The sequence below is a fragment of the Bufo bufo genome, chromosome 1 (assembly GCF_905171765.1).
Source record: "Bufo bufo chromosome 1, aBufBuf1.1, whole genome shotgun sequence".
Taxonomy (NCBI): Eukaryota; Metazoa; Chordata; class Amphibia; order Anura; family Bufonidae; genus Bufo; species Bufo bufo.
Window position 1 is genome coordinate 792,325,422 of NC_053389.1, and position 16,866 is coordinate 792,342,287.

General features: G+C 50.8%; 1 protein-coding gene across 2 annotated transcripts; it reads left to right on the forward strand.

The window, feature by feature from the left end:
- Window positions 1–3,489: 3,489 nt before the first annotated feature.
- ECSIT (ECSIT signaling integrator) lies at window positions 3,490–8,304 on the forward strand. 2 transcript variants are annotated; one of them, XM_040415011.1, is made up of 8 exons: window positions 3,490–3,588; window positions 3,999–4,098; window positions 4,475–4,847; window positions 5,632–5,855; window positions 6,274–6,331; window positions 6,919–7,064; window positions 7,138–7,237; window positions 7,434–8,304. In XM_040415011.1, the coding sequence occupies exons 2-8, from the start codon at window positions 4,006–4,008 to the stop codon at window positions 7,685–7,687; spliced, it is 1,248 nt and encodes a 415-aa protein (XP_040270945.1). In that variant the 5' UTR covers window positions 3,490–3,588; window positions 3,999–4,005; the 3' UTR covers window positions 7,688–8,304. The 2 variants fall into 2 exon arrangements, with proteins under 2 accessions (XP_040270945.1, XP_040270946.1); XM_040415012.1 differs by having other exon boundaries at window positions 3,541–3,560.
- Window positions 8,305–16,866: the final 8,562 nt, after the last annotated feature.

Sequence of the window (16,866 nt, forward strand, 5' to 3'; positions counted from 1 at the left end):
TTCCTCCTCCGGCAGCGCAGGCCTTGTCCATACCGCTGTAGCACGCGTCTGCCATCATAAATCGGGGCAAAATACAGCATATACAGGTCCGTATACAGAACCATTCACTTCAATGGGGCTTGTCCATATGTCTGTTCCGTAAAAAATAAATAAAAATAGAACATGTCCTATTCTTGTAGGCAAAGACAGGCATTGTTACAATGGAACCACACAAAAAAAAAAAAAAAAACGGATGCAACACGGATGTCACCCGTTTTTTTGTGGTCTGCAAAATACATACAGTCGCAAGCATGAGGCCTCACGGCCGTATTTTTGGTCATCGTCCAATCTGCATTTTTTGCGGATCAGATGTGGGCCCATTTATTACAGCACATGTCCGTTCCGTGGCCCTGCAGAAAAGAACAAACGTGTCCTATTCTTGTTCGTTTTGCAAAGAATAGGCATTTCTAACATAGGGCGGAATATCAGGGATGCACACGGCCGGCATCCGTGTTTTGTGGATCCGCACTTGCGATTGCAAAACGGATATGATCATGTGAATGGGGCTTTAGGCTTATGCACATGGCCACATTATGGAGTAACCCTGCTTCAATCTGGTGCAGAGCAGGGAAGCTATATGGCGGTATTATCAATCAGGGCTGGGGAAAAGCTATGTGACAACTTTAGCTCCCAGAGGGGTTGTCACCCTCTGTTACAAGATCCCAGAAGGCGAAAGCTCAGCAATACCAGAGACGGAGGAGGATTTTTACCATTCAGGACCGTGGAGTAGTTGGAGGACAAGTTGTCTGACAACTAATATGGCGCTCGTCACCCAGCTTTTCCAGGTTCCAGAGTGACATATCTGAGCAGTCATGCAGCAATACAATAGCGGGGGCTATATTACTGTATAACGAGGCAGACGTTTTAGGCCTAGTTCACACGAACGTATGGCTTTTTCAGTGTTTTGCGGTCCGTTTTTCACAGATCCGTTGTTCCGTTTTTTGTTTCCGTTGTGTTTCTGTTCCGTTTTTCCGTATGGCATATACAGTATACAGTAATTACATAGAAAAAATTGGGCTGGGCATAAAATTTTCAATAGATGGTTCAGCAAAAACGGAACGGATACGGAAGACATACGGATGCATTTCCGTATGTGTTCCGTTTTTTTTGCGGATCCATTGACTTGAATAGAGCCAAGGAACGTGATTTGCGGGCAATAATAGGACATGTTCTATCTTTCAACGGAACGGAAAAGGAATGCATACGGAGTACATTCCGTTTTTTTTGCGGAACCATTGAAATTAATAGTTCCGTATACGGAACACAAAAAAAGGCCCGTACACTCGCAAAAAAAAAACGTTCGTGTGAACTAGGCCTTATACCGTGTTGTAAAAAGCTGGGTGACAACTAATTTGGACACCTTTAAAGCTCCCTCAGGTTGTCACCCACCATTCCCAAATTCCTGATACATCATTGGATACTGTGACACAGTAATGTCAGGGTATGGAGTGGGGGGAACTACTGTACAATGAGGGGGAAATAAGGTAGCAGCTAAGCCTGGGAAACAAGGAAAAGGGAGCTGCTCTGCACTCTCTCTGCTCTGCACTCTCCCTGCTCTGCACTCTCTCTGCTCTGCACTCTCCCTGCTCTGCACTCTCTCTGCTCTGCACTCTCTCTGCTCTGGACCAGCACTGCTGCTCTGCACTCTCTCTGCTCTGGACCAGCACTGCTGCTCTGCACTCTCCCTGCTCTGCACTCTCTCTGCTCTGCACTCTCTCTGCTCTGGACCAGCACTGCTGCTCTGCACTCTCTCTGCTCTGGACCAGCACTGCTGCTCTGCACTCTCCCTGCTCTGCACTCTCTCTGCTCTGCACTCTCCCTGCTCTGCACTCTCTCTGCTCTGCACTTTCCCTGCTCTGCACTCTCTCTGCTCTGCACTCTCTCTGCTCTGGACCAGCACTGCTGCTCTGCACTCTCTCTGCTCTGCACTCTCTCTGCTCTGGACCAGCACTGCTGCTCTGCACTCTCCCTGCTCTGCACTCTCTCTGCTCTGCACTCTCCCTGCTCTGCACTCTCCTCTCTGCTCTGCACTCTCTCTGCTCTGCACTCTCCCTGCTCTGCACTCTCCCTGCTCTGCACTCTCTCTGCTCTGCACTCTCCCTGCTCTGGACCAGCACTGCTGCTCTGCACTCTCTCTGCTCTGCACTCTCCTCTCTGCTCTCTCCCTGCTCTGCACTCTCCTCTCTGCTCTGCACTCTCCCTGCTCTGCACTCTCCTCTCTGCTCTGCACTCTCTCTGCTCTGGACCAGCACTGCTGCTCTGCACTCTCTCTGCTCTGCACTCTCCTCTCTGCTCTGCACTCTCCCTGCTCTGCACTCTCCTCTCTGCTCTGCACTCTCTCTGCTCTGCACTCTCCTCTCTGCTCTGCACTCTCCCTGCTCTGCACTCTCCTCTCTGCTCTGCACTCTCTCTGCTCTGCACTCTCTCTGCTCTGCACTCTCCCTGCTCTGCACTCTCTCTGCTCTGCACTCTCCCTGCTCTGCACTCTCTCTGCTCTGCACTCTCCCTGCTCTGCACTCTCTCTGCTCTGGACCAGCACTGCTGCTCTGCACTCTCTCTGCTCTGCACTCTCCCTGCTCTGCACTCTCCTCTCTGCTCTGCACTCTCCCTGCTCTGCACTCTCTCTGCTCTGGACCAGCACTGCTGCTCTGCACTCTCCCTGCTCTGCACTCTCTCTGCTCTGCACTCTCCCTGCTCTGCACTCTCTCTCTGCTCTGCACTCTCCCTGCTCTGCACTCTCCCTGCTCTGCACTCTCTCTGCTCTGCACTCTCCCTGCTCTGCACTCTCCCTGCTCTGCACTCTCCCTGCTCTGCACTCTCTCTGCTCTGCACTCTCCCTGCTCTGCACTCTCTCTGCTCTGCACTCTCTCTGCTCTGCACTCTCTCTGCTCTGGACCAGCACTGCTGCTCTGCACTCTCCCTGCTCTGCACTCTCCCTGCTCTGCACTCTCTCTGCTCTGCACTCTCCCTGCTCTGCACTCTCTCTGCTCTGCACTCTCCCTGCTCTGCACTCTCTCTGCTCTGGACCAGCACTGCTGCTCTGCACTCTCTCTGCTCTGCACTCTCCTCTCTGCTCTGCACTCTCCCTGCTCTGGACCAGCACTGCTGCTCTGCACTCTCTCTGCTCTGCACTCTCCCTGCTCTGCACTCTCCCTGCTCTGCACTCTCTCTGCTCTGCACTCTCTCTGCTCTGGACCAGCACTGCTGCTCTGCACTCTCCCTGCTCTGCACTCTCCCTGCTCTGCACTCTCTCTGCTCTGCACTCTCCCTGCTCTGCACTCTCTCTGCTCTGCACTCTCTCTGCTCTGCACTCTCCCTGCTCTGCACTCTCTCTGCTCTGGACCAGCACTGCTGCTCTTGCTGTGCTTCTCCTTACAGCTCTTTTCCTGTATCTGTCACAGTCTGTAGGGGGCGGGCAGAAGCAGTCACATGATCTCATGACGTCATGCCCTCAAAGAAGCCAATACATTCTAGGCTTTACCATTACGTTTTTCTCCTCCAAGATGGCGGCGCCCATGGAAGTAAGGTGACACTGAGGCAGCTGTGCAGGTAGAGCTGTGTGTATGGATGAGGCAATGATGGCGTCCTCCTGTGTGTATGTGGTGACCGCACGTGTCAGGTGTGTGCGCTCTGGGACTGATGTGGAAACCCCGAGCCGCTGTCCTGTTATATCCCCCAGCCACAGATTGTACACAGACCGTGTCCCATGGCATTGTAATCATCTGTGAGCGAGACCCCGCTCTCCCGTGCTGATAGTCTGTTACAGTGTATCAGCGCAGGCACGAGGTATCAAGTCTTTTCCAGACCGGATGCAAGTGTAGCAAACCCAAAGAGTGAGAAGTAATCGATCTCTACAGATTTACCGCCTGCGGATAGATACTGGAATGTTCCCCTTCTTTGACAGCTAGCAGAGATATGGTGAGAGCCTGCCCTGTAATAAACATCACTTATTGTTGCAGGTGATAAATGAGGATGAGGAGTCTGCGCTTGTTGGTTGCAGCCCGCCAGCTATGTGCTGGGCTCAGACAGACCGCAGCGGGGGAACCACTGGGAGCAAAGGTGAGTGTGAACACTGTGCGTCGCCATCATGGAGATACATATAGAGGCTCAGGGTGTCCCTTCTTTTGGCTCACCACCATGCTTCACACTGCAGCAGCTCTACACGTATTGGGTGCGACGTGTCCCTTCTCGGCATGGTCGTGGAATTTCGCACGAGTCCGCACCAAAATTCCACAGGGAAAAAACCTAATGTGCACAGGCCCTAACCTTTGATGTGCGGCCCCCTAAGGGGCGGGTTTTAGTGCCCTTTTTAGCTATGTATGCTTCCTTTCAATGTATTGTTGGTGATGATGAGCCCTGAAACGCGCGGTCCTCCAGTGCATACATACTGCTGGGTACTGATGTTTCTCTGTGATCTCCTCTCTCCATGCTCCAGTCACAGTTGCTCCGGGCCTCCCACACTTCGTCTACACCCGGACCTCCGGTGACCACCCCGCCGCCAAACACTGTGGCTCCATTTGAAGACTCGTTCACCCAGGGCCAGCGGGACAAGGCCTCGTTTATCCAGGTGCTTGACTTATTCTGCGGCCGAGATGTGAGGAGGAGAGGTCACGTAGAGATGATCGAGGCGGCGCTCAGGTGGATGCCGCAGTTTGGAGTGGAGAAAGACTTAGAGGTTTACAACAAACTGCTCGATGTCTTCCCCAAGGAGGTCTTCGTCCCCCAAAACTTCATCCAGACCATGTTCCTCCATTACCCCCGACAGCAGGAGTGTGCCATCAGGGTCCTGGATCAAATGGAGTTCTATGGTAAATGTACAGCTGTGTGACGTCTGCCCCTCCCACCACAGGGTGACACACAGGAGGGAGGAGCTATGTGACATGGTATGCTCCTCCCACAGCATGCTGACACAGACAGAAGGGAGGAGCTATGTGACATGGTATGCTCCTCCCACAGCATGCTGACACAGACAGAAGGGAGGAGCTATGTGACATGGTATGCTCCTCCCACCACAGGGTGACACAGACAGGAGGGAGGAGCTATGTGACGTCTGCCCCTCCCACCACAGGGTGACAGACAGGAGGGAGGAGCTATGTGACATCTGCCCCTCCCACCACACGGTGACACAGACAGGAGGGAGGAGCTATGTGACATCTGCCCCTCCCACCACACGGTGACACAGACAGGAGGGAGGAGCTATTGGACGTCTGCCCCTCCCACCACAAGGTGACAGACAGGAGGGAGGAGCTATGTGACATCTGCCCCTCCCACCACAAGGTGACAGACAGGAGGGAGGAGCTATGTGATGTCTGCCCCTCCCACCACAAGGTGACACAGAGAGGAGCATTGTTCTACTTAAAGGGGTTTTCTAGGACTCCAACGTCCCTGAATGCGGGGGATGCTGTATAAATACGTATCTGTGCTCAGTCCGTTCCTCCGGTGCAGTATTTGTTTCTGTGTTGATGACATCATCGACTTCTCCACATGATCGCTGCACCTCAGCATTTAGCATTCTCTGCCTGGTAACATTGTTGGGGGTCCAGGCAGCCCCCCTCCATCTCCGCCGGCAGTAAGTATTTTTGGTCTCCGCAGGTGTCACCCCTAACAGGCACACCTACTTCCTCTTGGTCCAAACGTTTGGGAAGCTCAGCCACCCTGTGAAGAAGTACCAGCGACTGCTCTACTGGTTCCCCCGCTTTAAACATGTCAACCCCCACCCTGTGCCGCTTCACCTAGAGGCTGACCCTGTCGCCATGTCCAAAGTTTGTCTGGAGCGAATAGCGGCCGACAGAGACGCCAAGGCGACGGTGTACCAGGTGACTGTCTGCAGACCCGGAGCTCGTACGCTAAAACTGCAAGAGTATATCTGGTTTCTAGGCTGAGATATGAGCGCTTGAAGTTACAGGCCCAAAGCCTGAGGCTGCACTACTGAGAGAATCAGATTATTTTTTTGGGAAGGTGCAGTGGCTGCACATATCTGACAGTATTCACTGTGGATGTTGGTGAACCGGGCAACGGACAGAACTGGGAGACTCAGTAGTGCAGCCTCAGGCTTAGGGCCTGTCATTTCAGATGATCCTATCACAGCCCATAAGTAAGATATTAAAAATCGGCTTGCACATATTTAACGGGCGTCTGTGTGACGAGCCAGTCTTGGTCACCAGGCAGCGCGCCGATACTCAGGCTAAGCTACCGCCAACTATGTAAATGTTGATGTGCGTGGTTTCTACACAGCTTCCGTCATCGGAGGTGCGCGAGGATGGGACAGCCCAGGAGCACTTACATCTTGTGGGTATGTACCCAGGGAGTTATATATACATGACCAGCTCCTCCTAACGAACGTAGAATTAGTGTTGTACCTCCTATGGGTCCAGTTGCCCCGCTGAAAGCTCAGGGAGTGTGTCCTTTCTAAGGGGGCATGTCCTTTTTTTTTTTTTTCGGGGATGGGGGGGTCCTTTCTGCTGCAGCCGGTGGCAGTTAAGCATGTGCGGCCATCTCAGTGATCAGGACAAAGAATTTAGAAAAAGTAGCAAACAGCAGGTGGCGCTATACAGATAGGTTTCGGTGAATAGCTCAGTGGCTATGCTACATTTTTAATTACCTGCCATTACAGAAGCATTAAGATCCAGGGGCTGGTGTGAAAAATGTAGAATATTTTTTTGTGGGACAACCCCTTTAACAATTCAAGGGATCAGCATCCCCCTTCCTATATTACTTTACATAGACTTTTCTTATTATTTCAATAGGGATGGAGATAAGTGGCTATGGGAGATGGCAGGTGCCGCTTATCTCGGGGTGGGGTCAAAGGACTAGACTGATTTTGCGCTGCCACCTAGTGGTAAGATGGATAACTGCACACCATATCTGGTTTACCCCCAGGCATCCAGTCTCCAGATCAGATGTCTCTCCTGGCCGACCATGACCCCAGTTACCCTGTCATAGTTGAAGGTCCGTTCCCACTCTGGCTGAAGAAGACCTGCGTCCAGTACTACGTCCTCCGCGCAGAGCCGGGTGCTACAAAGAAGGTGGGTGCGCAGTGCCGCCTAGGTCCGCTCGGTGGTACAGGGATAGTAATGGCTGTCTCTGTTCCTTGCTCAGGAGGAGGTGGACCCTGAGAGATGTTTCTACTACCCACTCCAACTGGACCTGGACCTGGAGAGGGATCTCGGCGATGATTTAACCTTTGATGTGGACGAAGGTAAGGACATTTGCGGTGAAACTACAACTCCCAGCATGCTCAGGTGAATGGAGCTGTGGTTATGCTCCTTAACCCTCCTGTTTAACCCTTTTTTTTTGGGACATGGCTGGGATTCGGAACCCCCCCCCTCTTTTATTTGTAAAGCTTACATCTCCTTTAAATATTCGGGTGACCTCTTGTCTTTTTCCGTTTGCAGTGGAGGAAGGTCCGGTCTACGCCATGTGCATGGCAGGTTCTGTAGATGAGCGAACGCTGGGGAAATGGATTCAGGGTCTTCAAGAAACCAACCCCATCCTTGCTCAACTGCCAGTCCTTTTCCGACTGACCCCGGGCCCGCAGGACCTAAGCCTCCCCGCGCAAGAGGAGGCCGAATCGCCCAAGGAGGAGGGAGGACAGGCATCAGCTGAGGAGGAAGAGGAGACTAGACGGCATCGTAGGATGGAGCAGTAACGGAGCCGTACTGGGAGAGACCTTCATGTCCAGGGACAGGCTGGTCACAGGACAGATCCATGGAGGCAATGACATTTAAAGGGAACCTGTCCCCGCGACTCGTCCTTTCATATTCGGCCATATTATAGACTCCCTAATATAAATCAGAAATGAAATCCAGTAAATGGTGATGAGTGCTGATCGGGGGGGGGGGGGGGCTGGAAGACATCCGGCCGAGCCCAGAGAGGTGACATGACCGCGCACTGTGTCGGTGTCTATGGTCCTCTTCCGCTCCCCCTGCATCCTTCTTACCACTATTTAGGCAGCTTTGCCAGGTAAGCTAAGTGACGACCTCTATGGGGTGCAAAATAACCACGTTGGTTGTCGGAAAAGCAGCAAGCTGGCCACCAGTAATGTCCCCACAGTCATGTAACCCTTCTCAAACCTGGTGGTTGTCACACGCAAACAAATCAGTAAACCTCAGCGAGGGCGATCGGCGATTTCATAAGTGGGCGTGCTGTGTGAGGGCATACTACGTTACCATAGCGACTGCTCGGACAAGAAAATATATTCATTTGTAAATGGATCAGAACACGCAAGACCAGTCACTTTCAATAAATGTCAATGGTAACGGCGTGTAGTGTTGGGTAGCGCTGTTTATGGTGGCCTGTGCGTCCATTCACATGAGATGGTTGTCAGAAGAACGCTATTTCTCCTTGCGCCACGTGATCCGGCCACGAATATCCTAGAGGAGACCCCCGCAAAACGGACAAGAATAGGACAGGTTATATATTTTTTACGGAGCAACGGATGCGGACAGCACACGGAGTTGTGTCCGCATCTTTTGCGGCCCCATTGAAGTAAATGGGTCCGCATCCAAGCCGCAAAAACTGCGGCTCGGATGCGGACCAAAACAACGGCCGTGTGCATGAGGCCTAAAGGGGCTGTTTGCAATGAGACAACCCCTTTAACTGCTACAGACCTTCTATGTGTTCAGCGTCTGCTGCCTTTAGGACACGACTTGTATTAGTGCTGCATTATCTATTAGGGTCTGAGGTTGTCTGAAATTCACAGCTGCCTCCCACCCCCATACTTTACACTTCAGGTCTGTTCGGATTTGAAGCTTCAAGTCAGAAAAAGGAGCTTTTCAGGTGTTCACACTGAGCTATAACTGATATATTCAGGCAGGTCTTGCACTGGCAAACCTACATACAAGGGTCGGGGGACAAACACTATACCCTTCTGTCCTGGGTGGCAGGGGACCCAGCATAATCCTTGTTATGAGGCCCCTCTCTTTTGGGTACTGCACTGTCTGTTTGTCCCCCATCTCCAAAATCAGCTTTTTAAAGAGAGCGCGGTGCTTCGCTGAGCTCTGTGGTCTCCACACAGCGCCATACAATGTATAGTGGCTGTGTTTGGTATTGCAGCCCAGGCTACTTTCACACTTGCGCTTTCCCTTTCCGCTATTGAGATCGGTCATAGGAACCCTTCCGTTTTGCCCCCATTCATTGTCAATGGGGACAAAACTGAACGAAATGGAGAGCACCAGAATGCATTCTGTTCCGTTTGGTTGCGCGCCCATCGCGGACAGAATAACGCTCCGCGATGTGGTGCGGAGCAAGACGGATCCGTCCTGACACACAATAGAAGTCAATGATTACGGATCAGTTTTCTCTGACACAATAGAAAACGGATCCGTCCCCCATTGACTTTCAGTGGAGTTCATGACGGATCCGTCTTGGCCATGTTACAGATAATACAACCGGATCCGTTCATAACGGATGGCGGACGGTTGTATTATCAGTAACGGAAGCGTTTTTGCTGATCCATGACGGATCCAGCAAAAACGCTGCTGTGAAAGTAGCCTAAGCTGTGCCTAGGCCTCGTGACCGATGGACGTGACATCACCACCAATCGGCTCTTCTGGTGGGCACTGCGGCTTTCTAGGCCAGTGTTGTCACATTCATTGGTTACATGCCCTATGTGCAGCCAGGAGCCAGGCCAACTTAAAGTGGCCCCATGTTGTAGGAGTGTCTAAGTTGACAGAAGGCGGGGCAACACAAGTAGGGCGGTCAGCAATACTGTAGCGCAAAATACCATAGTGCAGCACAAAACGCTGTCCCTCTGTGGCGGCCATCAATAGCTGCCGTTTGCTGTTCTTGAGTTCTCTCTGATTAAGATATGGAGCAGGGAGCTTAGGCCTCCTGCACACGACCGTATGGCTTGTGTCAGTGTTTTGCGGTCCGTTTTTAACGGATCCGTTCCGTTTTTTGTTTCCGTTTTTCCCGTATGGCATATACAGTAATTACATAGAAAAAATTGGGCTGGGCATAACATTTTCAATAGATGGTTCTGCAAAAAACGGAAGACCTACGGATGCATTTCCGTATGTGTATGTGTTTTTTGTGGACCCATTGACTTGAATGGAGCCACGGGACGTGATTTGCGTGCAAAAATAGGACCTGTTCTATCTTTAAACAGAACGGAAATACAGAAACGGAATGCATACGGAGTACATTCCGTTTTTTTTGCGGAACTATTAAAATGAATGGTTCCGTATACGGAATGCAAGAAACGGCCAGTAAACGGGGAAAAAAAAACGGTCGTGTGCAGGAGGCCTAATTAAGATATGGAGCAGGGGGCTTAGGATGTAAGACGTGGACCACAGTAGTTAAATCCTGGAGGACATGAGCGGTCACTGGCCAGCAGCAGAGAGGAGGGCTAGGGCAGCCACTTGGGCATCAGCCCGCTAGGTAATTTCCCTGTAAAGTCTATGGCCAATCTGGCCCTGTGTGCAGCTCGGTCCTATTAACAGGAAAGGGAATGGGCTGCAATGCCAAGCACAGCCACTATGCAATGGATGGCGCTGTGAGGAGGCCGCAGCAGTCACTCCTCCAAAAGCTGATCAGCGAGGGTGCCAGGAGTCAGACCCCCACTGATCAGATATTGATAAACTATCCTGAGAACAGACAGTCGACCTCAATATCTCGGACAACCCCTTTAAAGTGGTATTCCAGGATTGGGTTGCCTTTACAGTGGGCAACCTGAGGAAAGAATCCTACTCGCCTGCTCCCCTTTGGTCCGGCATCCTGGCTCCATTTTTCTGATAATTGTGTATTTATTGCCATATATAACATGGGTAATATAGACTTAAAGGGTTATTCCCATCTGAGCCAATGGGGGCATATTGCTAGGATATGCCCCCATTGTCTGACAGGTGCGGCTCCCTGCACCTATATGGAGAATGGAGCGGGCCAAAGTGGTGGCTGGAGGACCCCGGATCCTGGCCACCACCAAGCGCTTTCCCCATACGAGTGAATGGGAGCGCACCGCGCATGAACGGCCGCCGCTCCCATTTACTTCTATGGGCCCGAAGGAAATAACTGAGCCAGCGCTCGACTATTTTCGACAACATCATATAAATGGCCCCCCACCACTTATTTGAACTTTTATATTAAAAAAAACAACTTTTTTAAACTTTTTTTTTTTTTTTTTTCTTTTTTTTTTTTTTTATCACCCTGGGTATAACAAGCAATTGTTAGATTGCAAATTGAACTCTGTGATGGATATTTATCCATCTCAGAACACAGCATTTATGCCTCATTCACACGTCGGTGTTTGGTCAGTGATTTCCATCAGTTATTTTGAGCCAAAACCAGGTACGGTTCTAAACACAGAACAGGTGCGGATCTTTCCATTATACCTTATGTCTGTGGAGGCTCCAGTCCTGATTTTGGCTCACAATCGCTGATGGAAATCACTGATGTGTGAATGAGGCTTTACTATATTTCAATGCAGTGCTGCCATCTACAGGCCTGTATTGGAATATACCAGTGCCTCAAGCAGGCTCCAGGCTATCACTGGCATATAACTGCTTCCCCGACTTCAACTGGGGGACGCTGTTAGGCTGGGTTCACACGGGCGTTGCGGGAAAATGTGCGGGTGCGTTGCGGGAACACCCGCGATTTTTCAGCGCGAGTGCAAAACATTGTAATGCGTTTTGCACTCGCGTGAGAAAAATCGTGCATGTTTGGTACCCAAACCCGAACTTCTTCACAGAAGTTCGGGCTTGGGATTGGTGTTCTGTAGATTGTATTATTTTCCCTTATAACATGGTTATAAGAGAAAATAATAGCATTCTGAATACAGAATGCATAGTAAAATAGCGCTGGAGGGGTTAAAAAAAATAAATAAATAATATAACTCACCTTAGTCCACTTGATCGCGGCCCGACATCGCCTTCTGTCTCCTTTGCTGAACAGGACCTGTGGTGAGCATTAATTACAGGTAAAGGACCTTTTGTGACGTCACTCCGGTCATTACATGATCCATCACCATGGTAAAAGATCATGTGATGACCGGAGTGACGTCACAAAAGGTCCTTTACCTGTAATGAATGCTCACCACAGGTCCTGTTCAGCAAAGGAGACAGAAGGAGACGCCGGGCCGCGATCAAGTGGACTAAGGTGAGTTAAATTATTATTATTATTTTTTTAACCCCTCCAGCGCTAGTTTACTATGCATTTTGTATTCAGAATGCTATTATTTTCCCTTATAACCATGGTTTAAGGGAAAATAATAATGATCGGGTCTCCATCCCGATCGTCTCCTAGCAACCGTGCGTGAAAATCACACCGCATCCGCACTTGCTTGCGGATGCTTGCGATTTTCACGCAGCCCCATTCACTTCTATAGGGCCTTCTATAGAGCATGCTACGATTTTCACGCAACGCACAAGTGATGCGTAAAAATCACCGCTCATCTGAACAGCCCCATAGAAATGAATGGGTCCGGATACGTTCACCTACCGCATTGCACCCACGCGGAAATCTCGCCCGTGTGAACGCAGCCTTACAGATAAACCAAGGGGAAGTTGCGTTTGTATACATCTGCGCATCGAGGGGCTATATTGACCCCCAGCTAGTGGAGTGAGTCTGTTTTCCACTGATAAGGGAGGTTCCTAATGGAATCAGGGCAGACGTTGAGACTTCAGTTTTATGTGCATTCACCTTATAGGCCAACAGCATGGAGGCTGGGAGATCTGCAAGTATTAGCTGTCTAAAGAAAGGGGGGAGACCGCAAATAGAAAAGAGGCCCCTAGTGTACAAGCAAGTGCATATCTGGGTGGAGAGAGAGGTAGTAGTTGTAGAAACTCTTCGGGTACAACCAGAGGTGTCCGATAAAGTCCCTGCCTGACCGGGAGCCGGATCCTGGATGGAGGAGACTCTACTTCCCAGTCGGTGATGGATGGCACCAGGGTATCCAGAATGGCACAAAGCGGGTGTAGGTCGGCAAAGGATCGCAGTGAGGCCGAGCAATGGGTGGACTGGCCATAGATCCTACAGGGAAATTTCCTGGTGGGCCGATGCCCAGGGAGCCACCCAAGCCATGCTTTTGGCCGAGAGCCAGGTACATAAAGATCTGATGTTCTCAGCATTAATTAATGTAGGAGCATCGGGTACTTATCCATCTGGCCAAGGGCCGCAGGTGTCCTCCTGAACTCAACTGTATTGTCATCCTCAGGACGATGATGTAGTTTCATACTGTGGTGCAGGTGGCAGTATATTGTGCTGCACTGTGGTATGTGGTATTTGGTTCTGCTGGGGCAGTATATTGTGCTGCACTGTGGTACGTGGTTCTGCTGAGGGAGTATATTGTGCTGCACTGTGGTATTAGGTTCTGCAGGGGCAGTATATTGTGCTGCACTGTGGTATTTGGTTCTGCTGGAGCAGTATTATGTGCTGCACTGTGGTATGTGGTTCTGCTGAGGGAGTATATTGTGCTGCACTGTGGTATGTGGTTCTGCTGGGGCAGTATATTGTGCTGCACTGTGGTATTAGGTTCTGCAGGGGCAGTATATTGTGCTGCACTGTGGTATTTGGTTCTGCAGGGGCAGTATATTGTGCTGCACTGTGGTATCTGGTTCTGCTGGGGCAGTATATTGTGCTGCACTGTGGTATTTGGTTCTGCAGGGGCAGTATATTGTGCTGCACTGTGGTATTTGGTTCTGCAGGGGCAGTATATTGTGCTGCACTGTGGTACGTGGTTCTGCTGGGGCAGTATATTGTGCTGCACTGTGGTATTAGGTTCTGCAGGGGCAGTATATTGTGCTGCACTGTGGTATTAGGTTCTGCAGGGGCAGTATATTGTTCTGCACTGTGGTATTAGGTTCTGCAGGGGCAGTATATTGTTCTGCACTGTGGTATCTGGTTCTGTGGGGGCAGTATATTGTGCTGCACTGTGGTATTTGGTTCTGCTGGAGCAGTATTATGTACTGCACTGTGGTATGTGGTTCTGCTGAGGGAGTATATTGTGCTGCACTGTGGTATTAGGTTCTGCAGGGGCAGTATATTGTGCTGCACTGTGGTATTAGGTTCTGCAGGGGCAGTATATTGTGCTGCACTGTGGTATTTGGTTCTGCTGGGGCAGTATATTGTGCTGCACTGTGGTATTTGGTTCTGCTGGGGCAGTATATTGTGCTGCACTGTGGTATTAGGTTCTCCAGGGGCAGTATATTGTGCTGCACTGTGGTATTAGGTTCTGCAGGGGCAGTATATTGTGCTGCACTGTGGTATTAGGTTCTGCAGGGGCAGTATATTGTGCTGCACTGTGGTATTAGGTTCTGCAGGGGCAGTATATTGTGCTGCACTGTGGTATTTGTTCTGCTGGGGCAGTATATTGTGCTGCACTGTGGTATCTGGTTCTGCAGGGGCAGTATATTGTGCTGCACTGTGGTATGTGGTTCTGCTGGGGCAGTATATTGTGCTGCACTGTGGTATCTGGTTCTGCAGGGGCAGTATATTGTGCTGCACTGTGGTATCTGGTTCTGCAGGGGCAGTATATTGTGCTGCACTGTGGTATGTGGTTCTGCAGGGGCAGTATATTGTGCTGCACTGTGGTATTAGGTTCTGCAGGGGCAGTATATTGTGCTGCACTGTGGTATTTGTTCTGCTGGGGCAGTATATTGTGCTGCACTGTGGTATGTGGTTCTGCTGGGGCAGTATATTGTGCTGCACTGTGGTATCTGGTTCTGCAGGGGCAGTATATTGTGCTGCACTGTGGTATTTGGTTCTGCTGGGGCAGTATATTGTGCTGCACTGTGGTATGTGGTTCTGCAGGGGCAGTATATTGTGCTGCACTGTGGTATGTGGTTCTGCAGGGGCAGTATATTGTGCTGCACTGTGGTATTTGCTTCTGCAGGGGCAGTATATTGTGCTGCACTGTGGTATGTGGTTCTGCAGGGGCAGTATATTGAGCTGCACTGTGGTATCTGGTTCTGCAGGGGCAGTATATTGTGCTGCACTGTGGTATGTGGTTCTGCAGGGGCAGTATATTGTGCTGCACTGTGGTACGTGGTTCTGCGGGGGCAGTATATTGTGCTGCACTGTGTATGTGGTTCTGCTGGGGCAGTATATTGTGCTGCACTGTGGTACGTGGTTCTGCAGGGGCAGTATATTGTGCTGCACTGTGGTATGTGGTTCTGCAGGGGCAGTATATTGTGCTGCACTGTGGTATTTGGTTCTGCAGGGGCAGTATATTGTGCTGCACTGTGGTATTTGGTTCTGCTGGGGCAGTATATTGTGCTGCACTGTGGTATGTGGTTCTGCAGGGGCAGTATATTGTGCTGCACTGTGGTATTTGGTTCTGCGGGGGCAGTATATTGTGCTGCACTGTGGTATGTGGTTCTGCAGGGGCAGTATATTGTGCTGCACTGTGGTATTTGGTTCTGCTGGGGCAGTATATTGTGCTGCACTGTGGTATCTGGTTCTGCAGGGGCAGTATATTGTGCTGCACTGTGGTATCTGGTTCTGCAGGGGCAGTATATTGTGCTGCACTGTGGTATGTGGTTCTGCAGGGGCAGTATATTGTGCTGCACTGTGGTATTAGGTTCTGCAGGGGCAGTATATTGTGCTGCACTGTGGTATTTGTTCTGCTGGGGCAGTATATTGTGCTGCACTGTGGTATGTGGTTCTGCTGGGGCAGTATATTGTGCTGCACTGTGGTATCTGGTTCTGCAGGGGCAGTATATTGTGCTGCACTGTGGTATTTGGTTCTGCTGGGGCAGTATATTGTGCTGCACTGTGGTATGTGGTTCTGCAGGGGCAGTATATTGTGCTGCACTGTGGTATGTGGTTCTGCAGGGGCAGTATATTGAGCTGCACTGTGGTATTTGCTTCTGCAGGGGCAGTATATTGTGCTGCACTGTGGTATGTGGTTCTGCAGGGGCAGTATATTGAGCTGCACTGTGGTATCTGGTTCTGCAGGGGCAGTATATTGTGCTGCACTGTGGTATGTGGTTCTGCAGGGGCAGTATATTGTGCTGCACTGTGGTACGTGGTTCTGCGGGGGCAGTATATTGTGCTGCACTGTGTATGTGGTTCTGCTGGGGCAGTATATTGTGCTGCACTGTGGTACGTGGTTCTGCAGGGGCAGTATATTGTGCTGCACTGTGGTATGTGGTTCTGCAGGGGCAGTATATTGTGCTGCACTGTGGTATTTGGTTCTGCAGGGGCAGTATATTGTGCTGCACTGTGGTATTTGGTTCTGCTGGGGCAGTATATTGTGCTGCACTGTGGTATGTGGTTCTGCAGGGGCAGTATATTGTGCTGCACTGTGGTATTTGGTTCTGCGGGGGCAGTATATTGTGCTGCACTGTGGTATGTGGTTCTGCAGGGGCAGTATATTGTGCTGCACTGTGGTATTTGGTTCTGCTGGGGCAGTATATTGTGCTGCACTGTGGTATTTGGTTCTGCTGGGGCAGTATATTGTGCTGCACTGTGGTATGTGGTTCTGCAGGGGCAGTATATTGTGCTGCACTGTGGTATGTGGTTCTGCAGGGGCAGTATATTGTGCTGCACTGTGGTATGTGGTTCTGCAGGGGCAGTATATTGTGCTGCACTGTGGTATGTGGTTCTGCAGGGGCAGTATATTGTGCTGCACTGTGGTATGTGGTTCTGCAGGGGCAGTATATTGTGCTGCACTGTGGTACGTGGTTCTGCGGGGGCAGTATATTGTGCTGCACTGTGGTATATGGTTCTGCGGGGGCAGTATATTGTGCTGCACTGTGGTATAGCTGGCTCCGCCTTCTGCTAATCTGGACCACCTTCAACATTGGGCCACTGAGCGCCATATAGTGGCCATGCTTGGTATTGCAGCGCAGGCCCATTCACTTGATGGCCATCGCCTCACAGCGCGCTCTA